This window comes from Pseudorasbora parva, chromosome 22 (genome assembly GCF_024679245.1).
Source record: "Pseudorasbora parva isolate DD20220531a chromosome 22, ASM2467924v1, whole genome shotgun sequence".
Lineage (NCBI taxonomy): Eukaryota > Metazoa > Chordata > Actinopteri > Cypriniformes > Gobionidae > Pseudorasbora > Pseudorasbora parva.
The window spans coordinates 22,343,702-22,360,289 of record NC_090193.1 but is presented as its reverse complement, the minus strand read 5'-3'; the positions used below and the strand labels follow the sequence as shown (position 1 = coordinate 22,360,289).

General features: G+C 38.0%; 1 protein-coding gene across 11 annotated transcripts in view; it reads right to left on the bottom strand.

Moving 5' to 3' along the window:
- cadpsa (Ca2+-dependent activator protein for secretion a) overlaps nt 1-16,588 on the bottom strand; it is a 193,802-nt gene that overhangs the window by 10,611 nt on the left and 166,603 nt on the right. For 6 of the 11 annotated variants that reach the window (XM_067432431.1, XM_067432437.1, XM_067432433.1 and 3 more), the window contains 6 exons: nt 13,661-13,808; nt 13,178-13,192; nt 12,761-12,835; nt 12,354-12,437; nt 12,076-12,108; nt 8,077-8,184 (listed from right to left, as the gene is read on the bottom strand). In XM_067432431.1, the coding sequence (XP_067288532.1) occupies nt 8,077-8,184; nt 12,076-12,108; nt 12,354-12,437; nt 12,761-12,835; nt 13,178-13,192; nt 13,661-13,808 (463 nt within the window). The remainder of the gene's footprint in view (nt 1-8,076; nt 8,185-12,075; nt 12,109-12,353; nt 12,438-12,760; nt 12,836-13,177; nt 13,193-13,660; nt 13,809-16,588) is intronic. The other 5 variants (XM_067432441.1, XM_067432432.1, XM_067432438.1 and 2 more) reach the window with 1 other exon arrangement.

Here is a 16,588-nt window from a genome sequence, read left to right as displayed (position 1 = left end):
GATGGAATGATGATGGTTTCTAGCGCTGATGTTAATGCAAAGCGACAGGCCGGTGGAGATGAAAACAGAACGAGAGCGACTCTGCGGTGCCTCCCCGTGCTCCCTGTCCTCTCTGTTTCTTACGAATCAAAAAGCGAGAGAATACCCCAAACAAAAAAACACACAAAAATCGAACCTCCAACCTTTCTCCCGGTACTCTTTGCGTCTTTGTCTGCGCTTAATAGAGCCGTCTCTCTCTCTCTCTCAGGCCAGCAGGTCGTAGGGCACTCGTCCTTCTCGCTGGCCAGGCAAGAGAATCGGGCACCTCGCCGGGCCAGAGAGGGAGGCCCTGGGGACTGAGGAGTCTTTAAATCTGACTACAAGACATTATGCACTTAGGACAAAAGCCTGGGGTAATCCTACCTGCTTGCTGTTCGCGGCCACCACCGGCCCGTTATTGTTCGCCTCATCCCTCCTGAGAGGAGGTCCATTGATGACTGAACTCAATTACCATGGTAACTCACACCGGTGACCCCACGCCTCCCGGCGCTCACTATCTCTCCGCCATAGGACCCCACGACCTCATGGAAAAAAAGTTGTGTAGGAAATACGCGACCCTAAACACGGTCCTCCGACGCACTGCTGCGTTAGTGCGCTCGCTCTCTTTCTCTCGCTCTTTCTCTCTAGAAATAGGTGCTTCTGAATGGTGGGATTGAAAATAAAGTTTCAGGCTCAGCAAGCAAAAGGGCTTCAAACTGCTCACGATTGTGTTGTGGATACAAAGAGAACCCTGCTCTGGATTTGCACGCCTCACCGGATCCTTAAGTGGAACAGGCCCTTACTGTTTCAGTGCAAGCTCTGCTACACTTTTAAGTGTCTTTAATGCATTTGTGTTTGTGTTTTTTGCGAACGAAGGAATACCCTACCAAACGGAACGGTGTGTTGAGCAATTTTTTGGGGCGGGTGCGAAGCGAATCAGCCGATCAAATAAAAGTATAATTGCAGAGAATGCATTGAAACCGCCGCTTGTGCACAACAGTGTCCAAACAGGGCCCTTCTTTAGAAAAACTGCCTCTGAAAGAAGGAGCTCGTCGAGATGAACTAAACGGCGGGAATTACAGCCTGTGATCGTGTCATTGAGTAAACACACAATGAAGAAAAAGGGGTGAGGGATAAAAAAAAGGAACAGGAGAGAGAGAGAGAGTTTGGTCCCAGGGCAAAGTGAGCCATTCTGCTCACAAAGGAACGCTTAGGGGAGGATTGAGCCGAGCAGGAATGAGGAGCATAACACTTGTGGGGTTCAGCCTCAATGGGGGGAACGAAATGGAATAAACCAGCGAGCACTTGAGAGCCCCGCGGTGCACCTGAATGGCTAAGGGGTGGGAGGGGGGCGGAGGGGGGAGCGCAGAAGGTGAATGGGCTGCTTTTTGGGACCAATTTGTTTCTTTTCACCCTTTTCCCCTGCCTCTGTGCTGACAGATGTACAAAGGCGGACCCGCGCTGAGCCTCTCGTATACATGAACCCGCTAGCAGATGTCACTTTTGTCAGACAAGTTAATCAAACAAATGCCACCATACCTCACTTATATGTCACGGGGAGAGTGAGAGACGGAGAGAGAGCCAATAGACGGCTAATAGAGCCAGTTGAGAGGCACGGCGCTCGAATAAACTTCTGCTGCAGTACGTTTACTTTGCTAAAATCTCGAACCGTTAGTGTTGTTGCTGCGGGTTTATTTAAATTAGCCTCGGTTCACAGTAAGCGACAAAGAAAGCACCTCGGCCTCCGTAATTATCAGAAACCTGAACCGTTAACATCTGCCCTGCAATCTGAAAGAACCAAACCCCTTTAATGTGTTTTGAACAGTAACCGTGAAAGGACCTGTTGGGTCCCTTTTAGTCTTTTTTTTTTTTTCATACTGACCTACTAGCGTTCAGATTATTCATCTAAAGCTCCTTTTTCAATTGGTTTACCTCTAAAATAAAAGGATTAACTGGGGAGAAAAACAAAAAGCGTACATCCGCCTCCCATATCGCATGATTTTCTAAATGCAATCAGAGGCTAGAATGAAATACACAAAACAAAAACACATTTTTGATTGTTGTTGTTCTGGATATCATAATCAAGAATGAAAACATAGGGAGTGAAGGGGAAAATTGGATAAAAATATTTAAGAAAACGTGTATAACATTCCAAGCATTCTCTGCTTGTGTGTAGGTCAAAACGAAAAAGCAAAACAATCGAAGCAAAACAATAGAAACAAAAAAAGCAAAGCAAAACAAAACAATAGATACAAAACAAAAAGCAAAGCAAAACAACACAACACTATAGAAACAAAACAAAACAAAAAGCAAAGCAAAACAAAACAACACAATAGAAACAAAACGAAAAGCAAAGAAAGGCAAAACAAAAACAAACCAAACAAAAACAAAAACAAAACAAATCAAATCAAATCAAATCAAATCAAATCAAATCAAATCAAATCAAATCAAAACAAAACAAAACAAAACAAAACAAAACATTTATTTATTTTATTGTCCTTGTATATTTTTAATAATTTTTTCTGTCATTTGTGACACTTTTTGTTTTCACAAATGCAAAAACACAAAACAACACAAAAACACAATTAATACTGAAATACACAAGGACAATAATAAAAAAAAGAAATTAGTATTTTTTTTTTTTTAACCGTCTAGTTTCCTCTTGACTAAATTGTTTCCATTTTTCTTAGGCCATAGAATGCACAGCATCGAGCTAAAGTTGATTAAACTGTTCACTTGGGTCAGCCGGACCTGCAAAGCGGTTAAGTGTCCCAGACAGTGAAGTGGTATTGCAGGTCTGTGAAATGCAACACAAGCAGCAGCTCAGTCCAAACCCGCCTGGCTTTCCAGCATCTCTAACCCTACTTGCTCCTCACAGTATCCAGCAGCGGAACGATTAAACCGCATTAACTGTCACCGTAAAGTGCAATCTTGTCGATCTGATAACTGCCAAGGTCAACGGGAATACTTCAAATTAATCAATGAGGGTAGGCCACAATCTCCTCCACAAGCAGATTAAGTGTATAATTGACGTGTGTAATCTGCTGTGTATCTGAGTCTCTCTTCTGGCACTCAGACACGCATGCATACGCACGCACACACTGAAGAGCCGGGGCAGGACGGCGGTATCAGTGAAGCGCTGGATTTGGAGATGGCTTTTTTTAATCAATGATCTATGCGCTCCGCCCCAATCTGACAGATGAGCCCTCACGTTAAGCACAGCTGCCTTAATCCTGCTCTCCTCAGCTGTTCTTTCAAGGACTGGCAGGCTGGCAGAGTGAAATAAATTAATTTTCTCTCTCTCTCTCTCTCTCTCCCCCCCCCCATCCCTCTCTCTGGTCCTCTATCCTGAACTTAACAAACTTCATCCGTCCACTGGCAAACGATTCGCCTCTTAGGCAGCTTGCATCTGGAATATGACCTTCGTAAAAAATCACCATCTTCTCATAACTCATGGATATTATAGGAAACGTTTATAGGTTGCAACAAACCACTTATGAAGTAAATTTCACTATTGAAATATGTTTCCAAATTAAGAAATTGTAAAATAATGTTGCCTTGATATATCAAATACCTGATGCATTTTTTTTAACATTTACTTCAAAGTTGAATTTATATGAATCTATCTTAAATTAACACAAAATTACAAACTTAGAAATACTTTCAAATTGAATCCGTTCTTATATCAAATAAATAACAATAATAATAACAACAACTAATAATTTTTTTTATAAATAAGCCTCTTCATGATTCCTAATAATTACTAGTATTGTTTTACTCTTCATCCTTTTTATGCATATCACTGGACTGAATTTCATACATTTTTCTTTGTTTTCATTTTTAATACCTTTTCCCATATGGTCGCTTGTTCTGCATTATGAAACGCCGTTATGAAAGCAGACATATTTTGAATTAGTCAAACAGCAAGTATAATCTTCTTACTCTGGCCAATGTGCCATCTCTGTCTGTGAGAAATCAGCATCCTTGACCCCAATTAACCCAAGCTTAGCGTTGGCCACATATACTTCAATATGACAACCAGCCAAGAAACACTAAGCAATTATACTACACCCACCTAACAGATCATTTCAAAGCGGATTACTTAAAACAATCAAAAAATGAAAAAGTGTAAAAGGGAAGGAGGCCATCAGGAATATTCTGACTACTGGAGGCAAAATAACAAATGAAAGCAACATTTTGGCTGATTCAAACACAAAAAGAAAAATTAAAAACCAGAAATTTTGCATGAATGATGAAGAAAAAAAGCCTAAGTGATTAGAAAGCTGTCCAAACAAGTGTATAGCAGAGTTCATTATATATATATATATGACCCTGGACCACAAAACCAGTAATACAGTTACAGTAATACCAGGGTACAGTTTTTGCAATTGAAATGTATACATTACCTGAAAGCTGAATAAATATGAAAATCTGGATTCTGAGGGTGAAAAACAATCAAAATATTGACAAAATCACCTGTAAAGTTGTCCTTAGCAATGCATATTACTAGTAATAATACTATTTTGGTATATTTTTGGTAGGAAATGTACAAAATATCTTCATGGAACATGATCTTTGACATCATTTTGGCCCATATATATGGCTGGCTATTGCCACAAATATACCCGTGCGTTTTGTGGTTCAAGGTCACACACATTTTAGGTAATGTTAATAGTTAACACAAGTTAACTACATTAGTTAACATGAACTACAATGAACTAAATATTTCTATCTTAGTTCAGGTTAATCTCAACATTTACTAAACTCAAAAGTTGTATCTGTTTACATGAATGCTGTAAAAATAGATTGCTCATTGTTGATTCATGTTACGTAATGCATTAAACTAATGTTAACAAATGAGACCTTATTGTAAAGTGTTACCTGTGCTTTTTCAAATCAGCAATATGGATCAAATTTAAACAACAAAAAAGTGAAAAAAGGGGGCTGCTGCTCTTTTAAACCCATTTAATTAGTGATGCCGATACTATAATCTCCTATGTCATTTTTAATGAACCGAGTGCCGATTTTTAAATAGGGTGTGTATAGCAGGTTTAAAACAACAGCACATGGTGTTATGGCTCATTGTGAAGGATGTTATGACATCTTTAACAAGTGAAATGACAAAGTAAGAAGAAAACATTTGAGCAGGTTGCCTGGAGCCCCTGATAAAGAGCGGAGCTATTTCAATGGCTGTTTAGCATAACAGTGAGGACCAGCGTGTGCGTGTTAGCGTGTGTGCGAGACGGAGTGAGCGTGCATGTGTGTATGCATGCACACATGTTGTCTTTTTCAACTGCCTAGGCCCGACCACTTCAGTGGGTAGAGAGGGGAGATATGTGCCATGCGTGCCCATCTGGGGTTGAAGGCGGTGGGGGCGGGAGGTTGGGGAGGGTGGGCCGGTTGGCTGATTGTGTGGATGGATGTGTGTAAGTGCATGTAGGAGCTGAGTCTCTGAGGACACGGGCCATGCTAGTAGATGTACAAAGGAAGATTATTTGACTCTGAATAACGCCACTTGGCATAATGTGACAAAAACAACTTGACAGGAAGGATAAGTTTCATTTCGGTTCAGGCGCAGAGAGAGAGAGAGAGAGAGAGAGAGAGAGAGAGAGAGAGAGAGAGAGAGAGAGAGAGAGAGAGAGAGAGAGAGAGAGAGAGAGAGAGAGAGAGAGAGAGAGAGAGAGAGAGAGAGAGAGAGGAGGTGGAAAAATGAGAAAGCAAAATGGAGAAATGGAATGAGAGGGTAGAATAAACAGAGCAGATGGAATGTTTTTCTTGTTTGCATTCGAGGAAGTGAAAGCAAATGCACAATGCGGCTGGAAAATAAGCGACACCATCTCATTCCAAGCGTACGAAGAAAGAAAGGAACACAGAACTTTTTCACACACCCTCCAGGAGGGGAGAAAGACAGTTAAGGCATTGCAAAATCGAGGTAAAACCAGTACACAAGGCAGCAGATTCAAGCAGCGTTTTTTCAGGACACTCAGAAAACTCACAAACTTAGCTCACATGTTTGAAACATCATAGTAAGACTACTGATCCCGGGTCAGCTTTCACCGTGAAATGAAACCACGATCAGGATTCTTACTTGGACCGTTCACACATGACATGAGGAGCCATATTCACAAAGCGTTTCAGAGTGGGAGCGCCGTTTTCAGATCAGGACAAGAAATGGACAAGAAAACTGATCTCAGATCGGCGCTCCCGCTCTGGCTTTCTTTCTGAATATAAAGTCTTTAGCCACACAGTGCAAACACCTTACCAACAACACACACTTAACAAACTGGTCTACAGACAGCACAAAAGGATTATAACCAACATGATGGCCCTGGCCATCCCTTAAGACCGTGTTCTCCATTGTGTGCCCTCCCCTTCAGTGTTTCTTATTCAACTCTTCTTTCTTGCCCTCAGTGTTTTCCCTCATTCTTTCCTTTTCTTTGAGCCTTTATCACAATAAGCCCAGGTTTGGAGGGCTTCTCTCTATTTGGATCTCCTTAGCGGGAGATTTACTCCGGAAATAGGGCAGTTGCCTTTGTGACATCCCCCCGCCCCAACTATATCAGCTAAAATGAACAAAACAATATCCTTCACACTCTGATTGTTTTATTATATCTATTTTGTCTCTTTCTACAGAAGCCCTAAGAGGACACGCATTATTTTTCTGTCACTTTTTCATGATCTTGACACAAGAAAGAAAAATATATAAAAATATATCAAATATGTCTTTGGTTAGTTGCAATCACCGAAACATATGTCAAACAGTTCTATATCCATACAGACATAATGGCAAATAACATAGACCACATGTTCAGTATCACTATATGAATGTCTACTACAAAAAAATTGTCAGACATGTATTTATAAGTGTCGGACAGACAGTGACGGACAGTGATATTTTAGCATGAGTGAGTCTATAACAGGAAAAAAAAAAAATTCCCATGCTCCGAAAATAACCTTTATTTCAAGATATTGAGAAAACCTTACAATAATAATAAATTAAAAAATAATTAAACTATAACATTCAAAAGTGCAATGTATGTACGATTTTTTATGTATTTGAAAGATGTCTCTTTTGGTCATCAATGCTGTATTTATTTGACTGTAATATTTTGAGAATATTTTTATTTAAAATAACTGTTTTTAATTTTTTATATTTTAAAATGTAATTTATTTCTGTGATGGCAAAGCTGAATTTTCAGCATCACTGAAAATTCACATGATCTTTCAGAAATCATTCTAATATGCTGATTTGGTTCTCAAGAAACATTTATTATCATCAATGTTGAAAAAAGTTTTATATTTTATATGCTAAATATTTTTATGGAAAGATACGTGATAATTTAGATTTATTATAAAAGTCTTTACTGTCACTTTTATCAATTTATACATCCTTAATGAATAAAAGTATTTTTTAACAAACGTTTATTATTATAAAAGAATGACAATTATCTTACTGACCCCACACTTTCGAACAGAAGTGTATCCTAAAATTCCAAGAAAGTCAAGATCTACCAAGTTTATGAGAATATTACAAGTCCTTATCATTACAAAATAAGAGAAAAGTAAAGCATGGCTTCTTAGGACTTCCGTAGACTTCTATTCTACTGTTCTCTTAATGGAACCACAAGCAGAAACTTTAATCATTGGCCTGGGATATATTTATACCTCTGTACTGTCATCTGTGGATCCTTAGTTTCTATCTTTGTTTGCATGTGCGTTGTAGGTGAATTGCTTAATCTCACATCAGCATGACCCTTTTGTGTGAGAACACATCTTAAGATAATCCTCCTCCCGAATTTTGCACTAGGAATAACGAGCAGAGCGAAGGGAATATTAAAGCCAGAACACACACAGCACTGCAAACCAGAGAGGAAAGATCAAGCCAGAGAAGCAGTGCAAGAGAGAAAGTTAGAGTCAGAGAGTTAAAGAGTAAAAGAAATTAACTGAGAAAGAGAGAGAAGCAGGTCTCAAAATGTGACTTATCCCTCCTAGCTGGCTGTTATGTCACATTTTGAAGGGCCTCTCCCTTCACAGAGGGAGAAGACAGCCATTACTTACATCAAATAACCTTTCTATATACATCTCCTCATTGACCTTATCCCGCAAGACATCCTGAGAGTGGCGAACGAATGTCACATAGCTGTCGGCGACATCCATCCCAGGTTTCTGCAGATGATGGAAAGAGAGAGAGAGAAAGATTTATTAGTGGTCGGCGTCATTTAAATATTAGTATACAACAGCTCTGTTCTAAAGTCTAGTGAGCTTACTACACAGGCAGCATCCTAACCATCATGAAACCTTATAAGTGACTGATTTGGAACAATCTGCATAGGCAGCACCACACAAATATACTCGACTGACAAAAAAAAAAAAACCTTTTTAATTACAATATTACAGTATTTTTTAAATCTTTTTTTTTTTTTTCACTCTCTCTAGCCATCTCGGAGTATATCACAACGCTTTCTATGATTGGATTTTCCATGAAGACAATGCTACCATAATTAAGATGACTAACTTTTGAAAAATCCTTAAAATACCGTAAATGTATAGAGAGTATCGCATAGCCAGACTCTAGTCTGGTCTTCATTGCAGCTTTAAATGTTCAGAGAATGACTGACATGGCCATTTGACTGACATGTAAAGCAACTAATTAAGCTTGGAACATACTCTGCAAGAACAAAGAAATTTGTTCATTTTCTCGAGGTGGCAAGTTCGTTCTTACTTCACAAAGTTCGTTCTTACTTCACAAGAAAAGCAAGTGCCAATCATCTGCGTTTCTCTGCATTAACCACAGCCACTTTAAATGTCTGACCAATCACACAATAGTTCTCGGACAGCCGCAAGAAAAAAGTTCTGCTCAGGCGATGTGTTGAGAACAAGCTGCGAGAACTCCCAAACCAGAGCTGCGAGAACAAAATGATGTCATTTTGTTCTCGCAGCCCTGGGAGCGAGAACTTTTTTCTCAGTTCTTGCGGAGTATGTTGAAGCCTTTACAGTTTGATTTCTTTGATTCCCCATTAATAACTCTTGAATGAGTCTATACCAGAGGTCTTCCACCCTGCTCTTGGGCACCCACTGTCCTGAAGAGTTTAGCTCCAACCCTAATTAAAGACAGGTGAAGCTAATCAAGATCTTCAGGATCACTTGTTGAAAATACACATGCAGGTGTACTGAAGCAGGTTGGAAATAAACTTTGCAGGACACTGAGTCCCACGGAGCAGGGTTGAAGACCTCCCATACTTTTGACAGATAAGCATTTAGTTCATCCTGATAAGCTCTAATTGTCACAGTTGCAAACACAACGGCTTTCTTTCGTGAGGGGGTTTGGCGACACACGTCTCCTGAAAATCCGGTAGAATTCAACCAATCAGATGCCAACTTTTAAAAAAAAGTGTAATTTTGTGTGCCTTAAAGGGGCCATCGGATGCCAAATTCACTTTTATATGGTGTTTGCATATAAGGGCTTTGCAGTGTGTGGACACAACCACCCTACAATGGTAAAAATCCATTCACTCCTTTTATTTAATCCTCAAAAAGCCTAAACACTCTCAATAATCAAGTCATTTTAATTTTCATGCTCCGCCCACGACCGCTGACAGACTGTCTCATATTAGCATATTTCCACCCTCAGCCAGTTGTACACTGTCCACCAAGGCAGCACTTCAAGTGTCTACATGCCCCACAGAAGAGAGGTGTGGTGAGCAGTAGCTCATTATCATTTAAAGAGACATGCACAACAGATGGCTGTGAACAGAGCTGTTTTAGAGGAGGTAAAAAGGGTGTCGTTTTACACAAACTTTGTGGAATTTTAACCAAAGTATGTTACAGACTTTACATGAAGACCTTAATCATACCAAAAATGGAAGATGGGCATCCTATGACCCCTTTAAGGCCCATTCACACCAAGAATGATAACTATAAGGATAACTATCTTGGCGTCCACACAAGTGGACAATATTGTTCTTTTTATTCTAAGTGTGTGCTTGTCTGTCACTTTAAATGATCGAGCTTGTTACAGCAGGATGAATTCTGATTGGCTGTGAATGTTTTTATCATTCATCAACTGGACAAAAATCATTATGAAAGTGATTCCAATTATATAGTTTCTCTTTGCCATTATCGTTATAGCTGTGATGTGAATGCTCCTATTCTTTAATATTGATATTGATTTTTATAACTATATCTTTATCATTATCTTTATATACTGAACAAAATTATAAATGCAACACTTTTGTTCTTGCCTCCATTTTTCATGAGCTGAACTCAAAGGTCTAAGACTTTTTCTATGTACATAAAAGGCCTATTTCTCTCAAATATTGTTCACAAATCTGTCCAAGGCTGGCCACAGTAAAAGGCCACTCTTATCAACGGGCAACAGCTCTGGTGGACATTCCTGCAGTCAACATGCTAATTGCACCCTTCCTCAAAACTTGCAACATCTGTGGCATTGTGTTGTGTGATAAAACTGCACATTTTAGAGTGGCCTTTTACTGTGGCCAGCCTAGGCCCACCTGTGCAATAATCATGCTGTCTCTTCGGCATCTTGATATGCCACACCACATGAGGTGAATGGATTATCTCGGCAAAGGAGAAGTGCTCACTAACACAGATTTAGACAGATTTGTAAACAATATTTGAGAGAAATAGACCTTTTAAGTACATAGAAAAAGTCTTAGAGTTCAGTTCATGAAAAATCGGGGCATTTAAAAGTTACGTTTATAATTTTGTTCAGTGTAGTTATCGTTCTCGGTGTGAACAGGCCTTTATGCATCAGATGTTCAGCCAATGGTCCGTGGGGGGGACATCTGAGACTAAATGTAGGCAGGTTTTGTAACAGAACAAAGATGCAGCAACATTGTCATTTCAATAGGAATCTATGCAATCTGGAATTTAGCTTGAAGGTGGAACATTTTACATCAGGACCACACAAGTGACTCTTGTGTGAGCTGTGCTTCATATATCACTACTCTCAGCGATGGACCTTTTTGCCCCCCAAATTTTTCCGAAAAATCACTAATGTGACCGCACTTTAAATGTTTTTAAACCTATATTGTTATGCTAATCTGAAGCTCATGGTTCTTTTTAAATTGTCAAGTAGTAATCTACTGTCATATTAACAAAGGATGTTGTCACCTGACAAGCAGATGAAAAGTGTTTTGTTTCTCATTTTCCTAGATGTCTAAGAGTCAAAACCTGAGGTGTGTAAAATGAGCTGTCATTGTATGAAGTCTGAACATACCGGTAGAAGAACAATGCTATCTGATTAAGTACGATTCTATTCAAGAAAACAGCAAGTGAAAAATCAACCCAGTGTAAATCATCAAGGGGTGTTTTGCCCCCTGCTCGGCCTCAGCGGAGAATTAAACACTTCCTCTGCCAGCGGGCATATGAAGGTCATCAGAATTGGTAATTGTCAGACGCTGTAAATTGAACTTATTTCGCACATCTATGGGTCCTTTCAGAGGGTGCAAATGAGCAAATTTCTCAGACATAATTTTATTTGTGTATTAAGCAAACAATTACCATGGAAACATAAAATTATCTGACCCTTAGACCATCAGGAGAATGATAAACAGAGAGCGAGAGGGCGCTTCCGGCATTCATCGACAGGGTTTTAATTTAAAAAGCCTCGCATTGTGACCAAATGTGTTGGCAGTTGAAGGAAACTCAGTGATGTGAGGCTGAGTGCAATGAGTTGGACCCAGCGGCATCCTCACGACGCGCTTTTGTTGCACAACACACACATCACACTGTCTGCTGCAGAGGGTAGAGCTTCACAGAGACGCTCTCCCACATACATATGAATGGCCATTTGGGGCTAAGAGATGGCCATCTGCACAGCAGGCCATGGCAATTATTAGTCGTATCTTAAAGCTATTACAGGGCTTTTGAAAACAAAGTGTAACGTGTTATTAATGAATGATCTAAAGTTGAGAGGGTTTTTTAAGTCTAGAGGGGGAAAAAACTGTATAAACATAAATATTAAATTCAATTATAAACAATTAACTGTATGATTAATCAACCAATGAGTATTAGATAAATCCAGTTGTCACTTACAGGTACATCCACATATTTCGAAGCAGCTTTTACCTACAAATAAAAGAGATTTAATAATCAAAATAAATTGTGAATATTTTGCCTGTGCAATATTGCAATGTGCAAGTTTATTTTAACAAGCCATTTTATTTTACAGCTTCTAATATAAGAGTAAACAATATTTCTAATAATGCATATTGGAGTCAAATGTTACAATAGTAAAATTGTAAAAAAAAAAAATAAAAAAAAAAAGAAAGGTATAATAAAAAAGTTATTAGAAAAACACATTTTGTTCTTACTGTAAATGACAGGAAGGAGGAAAAAAGTGTGCCCTCATCATAACGTGACAACTTTGCCAGAACACTCTCTAGGATTACAACAAACTGTAAAACAGAGAAAAACACACACAAATAAAAAATGCAAATAATATTCCCCTTTAAAATTGTGAAATAAGATTTAATTATGAATAGAATGTTAAGTCTCAAAAAAAAAATATATATATATTTTTTTTGAGACTTAACATTCTATTCATTTTAAATATATATATATATATATATATATATATATATATATATATATAATAAAGTATAGAATTATTGTCTGTTTGATCTGTTTTGTTTTTTTACTTTTCTTCACAAAAAAAGTAAAAAAAGTAAATGTATATGTAAAATCAAAAATGAGGAATACTGTTTTCCTGAAATGCTACCTTTGCCACGAGTAAAGTAATCATTTCTTTCACCGTCTCCTCGATGAGATTGTCAATTTGTGAGTGGTACTGTCGCTGGAAAAGAAAGACATAATGAGTAACCGAAAAAGGTTTCTTTGAGCTGTTTGGTGGCTTTCACCTGGGATAATCTGTGCAAACTCAATCCCTTTGTCTCCAATTACCTCATGTAAAGGACGTTTGTGTAATTAATTCAGTTCAGATCATTACCTGTCTCAAGATGCTACGGATATGAGATGTCTCACTTCTAGCACATGTATATTCAGAAGCAGCTATCACATATGGTAATATAATCAAAACAATTTAAGTGTCAGAGGACTGGGGGAAACTGCTAGGATTGCTAATTATACCTTAGGGACATAAAGGTGAGAATTCAATTGAATTGTTAGCCACACTTACCCATTCTCTAACAAACTTTCACAAGATTGAGAAAAGGGATGAAAAGAAAGATACAGCAGACAAGGTGACAGTGACAATTAGAAAGCAACAGAGAGAAAAAGAAAACATCTCATTCCAGCAGAGTCAAACTAAATTAAAATTAAGAAACAATGGAAAAATCGCCATGCTGGTGAATTATTCAGATCTGTAGCATTAAATGCATTTACTTGCAATTATAAAGAATATGTGTATATACATTTTTAAACTACTTTTAATTCATATATACCTACTGTATATATCATAGGCTGGTGCATATGATGAATTCATGCATTTCAAAAAAAAAAAATGCTTTTAACAATATAAACTGCTAAGATGCAGGTCAGCACATTATGAGGTCTTTTTTACTGGAAATTGTGGCAGAGAAAGTGTATGTTTACAATGAAGAGAAGGATGTGGAAAGATTTCGATAAGAACAAAAAGATCAATTTTGTTCGTGTTGTGTACCTCTTGGCTGAGCTCCATGGCACATAGTTTGGCGGATTGGGCCTTGGCGTCCACCATGACATTGAACATGGTGCAAATGGACTGAGGAACACGGAAGTCTGTGGTGCGGGGACTCTTCTGCAGCTTCACCTCAAAGGCTGCTCTGGTTCTGAAACAACAAAGAGGAAACCGCATTCTGATTGGTCGCTATGGTAATTCAGAAATAGAAAGTCAAAAATTAAGTGAGGAAACAAGAAAAAAAAAGAGTTTCTGCATTTAAGTGTAACTGCCATTCATAGTTGGCATAGCCAAAATGTGTATTATTTGATAGATTTTTGACTTTTGATGACTGAGATTCAATAAAAGATTGTAAAAAGAAAAGAAAGAAACAAATATATATTATAATTAAAATAAAATAAAATCTAAAATGCACAAATTAGTATTTTTAATCACAATTTTTAGCTTACTAAAAACTCAAATTTACAGTATTTTAGTTAAGCCAAATCAGCTTCTAACTGAACAAATTACCATGACAATACTTACAACAGTTTCTTAAAGCACTTTAAATCACGTCTTTACTCACAGCAAGCACGACAAAGAGAGACTGAGAATGCTGCTGTACAAGACATTCTGTTTCTCTTCAAGAAGGATTACAGATGTGGGCATACGCATTGAAAATCAGCCTTTTTCCTGTTATTCAAATGGTCAGGCCAAGAGATTTTTCAAATGAGATTTTTCTGCTTGTATGTACAGTTTACTAAATTGTACTTAACTCAGATGACTGCTGATGAACGTTTACGGTGGCTGCAAAATCACACATGAAGAATAAAAATGTAGCGCTAGATAACTTTTAAGATTACTAGATATTTGCTTAGTTGGTTAGTTAAAGGGGGGGTGAAATGCTGTTTCATGCATACTGAGCTTTTTACACCTTTAAAGACTTGGATTCCCATCCTAAACATAGACAAAGTTTCAAAAACTAATGTTGGACGTTTGATGGAGTATTTCTGTGTTAAAAATACTCCTTTCGGTTTCTCACAAGTTTCGGCGAGTTTTTTTCAAGTATGGGTCTACTTGACGTTAAATAGATCGGAAGGTCCTTGTATGGGCTGTACAGGCTCTTCTCCCGGTAGGGTGCGCGCGCGCGTAACTAGAGCGAGAGAGAGGAAATGCACGCCGTAAACAGTCTCTCAGGTGCAGATCCAGTCGTCCGTGAACACTTATGTCGCGCCGCGCTCCACTTTATTCCTATGGGTGACGTAGAGCGACTTCAACGCTTCAGCACAGCATTCTGGGAAGGCAGCGCTGCATTTGAACCGATTTGAACGCAGAAATGAGGGGAAGCTTCAAGGCATCGCTTCAGTCGCGTCGCAAAGTGGATTTTCACGGTCACTGCTGTCACAGGACTTCACCAAATCATACCAAAGAAGTGTGTTTTTGACAGAGCGGTCCCAGCAATAAAGGTTCGGTCCTGCTTTGGAAGATGCCGGTGAGTAAATCAACTTCAAATGTCTCTGCTATTGGCTACCGTCGCATGAGTAAACATCAGTAAACGATACGATCGCGTGCTTCGTCATTCAAATGCGCTAACGGTTACTCCATTGTTGTTCTGTATAACGTTACACTAGTCTGACTCTGACGTGCAAAAGCGTTTTGCTTGCTACCTCTAAGGTCTAGTCACATACAATAGTCCATAAACCGAATCATGTCCTCATAAACTGCGCGTAAAGACACACAAAGGCCCCTAAATACAGTACATACCACAGAGACGGACATCCTGATGTTGCCGTTTCTCCTGTTCAATTTATTTCTCCCTCAGATTTGATTGTGGATCATTATCTGTATTAGCTGAGATAGCGATGGGTTTCTCCACGCTTGAGGACATCACCGCTTTGTGCAAATTTGTCATTCTTTAGCTCCGCCCACACGATACGCCTCCAGGAGCTCGTTTTTTTCCGGAAAGACTCGGTACAGCCCATATTTCTTTTATAAATATGATAAAACTAAAGACTTTTCAGAGATATGAAGGATGCAATACTACTCTATAGGTACTCAAGATTGACATGAGATTGACTCATGCCCCCCCCCATAATGCATAATGTGCACTTTTTTAATCATCATCAAAATTTTCAGTATGATTTTTCAATTTATATATAATACAAAACACTTAAATGTAATCTTTGGCATTTCTTAAAATTAATATCTACATTTAATATTTGACATTGGGATGCCTAAATTCACTTGTAGAATTTAAAATGATACATTTTAATTTCTGGTGTTTCATATTTTGAAAATAATTATTGTTGGCCATAATGTACAGTGGACATAAAAAGTGATCACACTCCAGTTAAAATAGATTGTTTTCTTTTTGGGTTTATTTTTTATGTAAAAAAGAAACAAAGATAAATCATATCAGAGCTTTTGCATATTTCATGTAAAAATTGCAACCTATGCAATACCACTGAAAACCAAAGTGACATTTCAGAGAAGAAAAAAAAAAGTGGAATGACTAAATGCATAAATGGGTACACCCCGAACTGATTTAATTGTATTACAGCATTTTATTACAGTCAGTCTTTGAATTTTTTCCCAGTCTTTTATGTAAAAACATCCCAGATGGGTTACATTTTGAGGGCATCTCTTGTGGAAGACTTTGTGTAGACTTTTATATCCACATTAAAATATTCTAATAGTAAAAATATATAATTAAATAAGTAATATTTGAATATGTGCATCCTTAACATTAAGCCAATACTCTAATTTGTAGAAATTAAAAATATTAACTATTTTCTTTATAAGAAACAAATGTAGATGAATGTATAAGATAAAGATTATAATTTTATTATTATTTTAATAATGTTTTGCCTTTTTTAGTGGCCCTACGATGTGAATTAAAAGTACAAATATTTCATGTCGTCGCTCAATCATAAATGCTACATACATAATAAT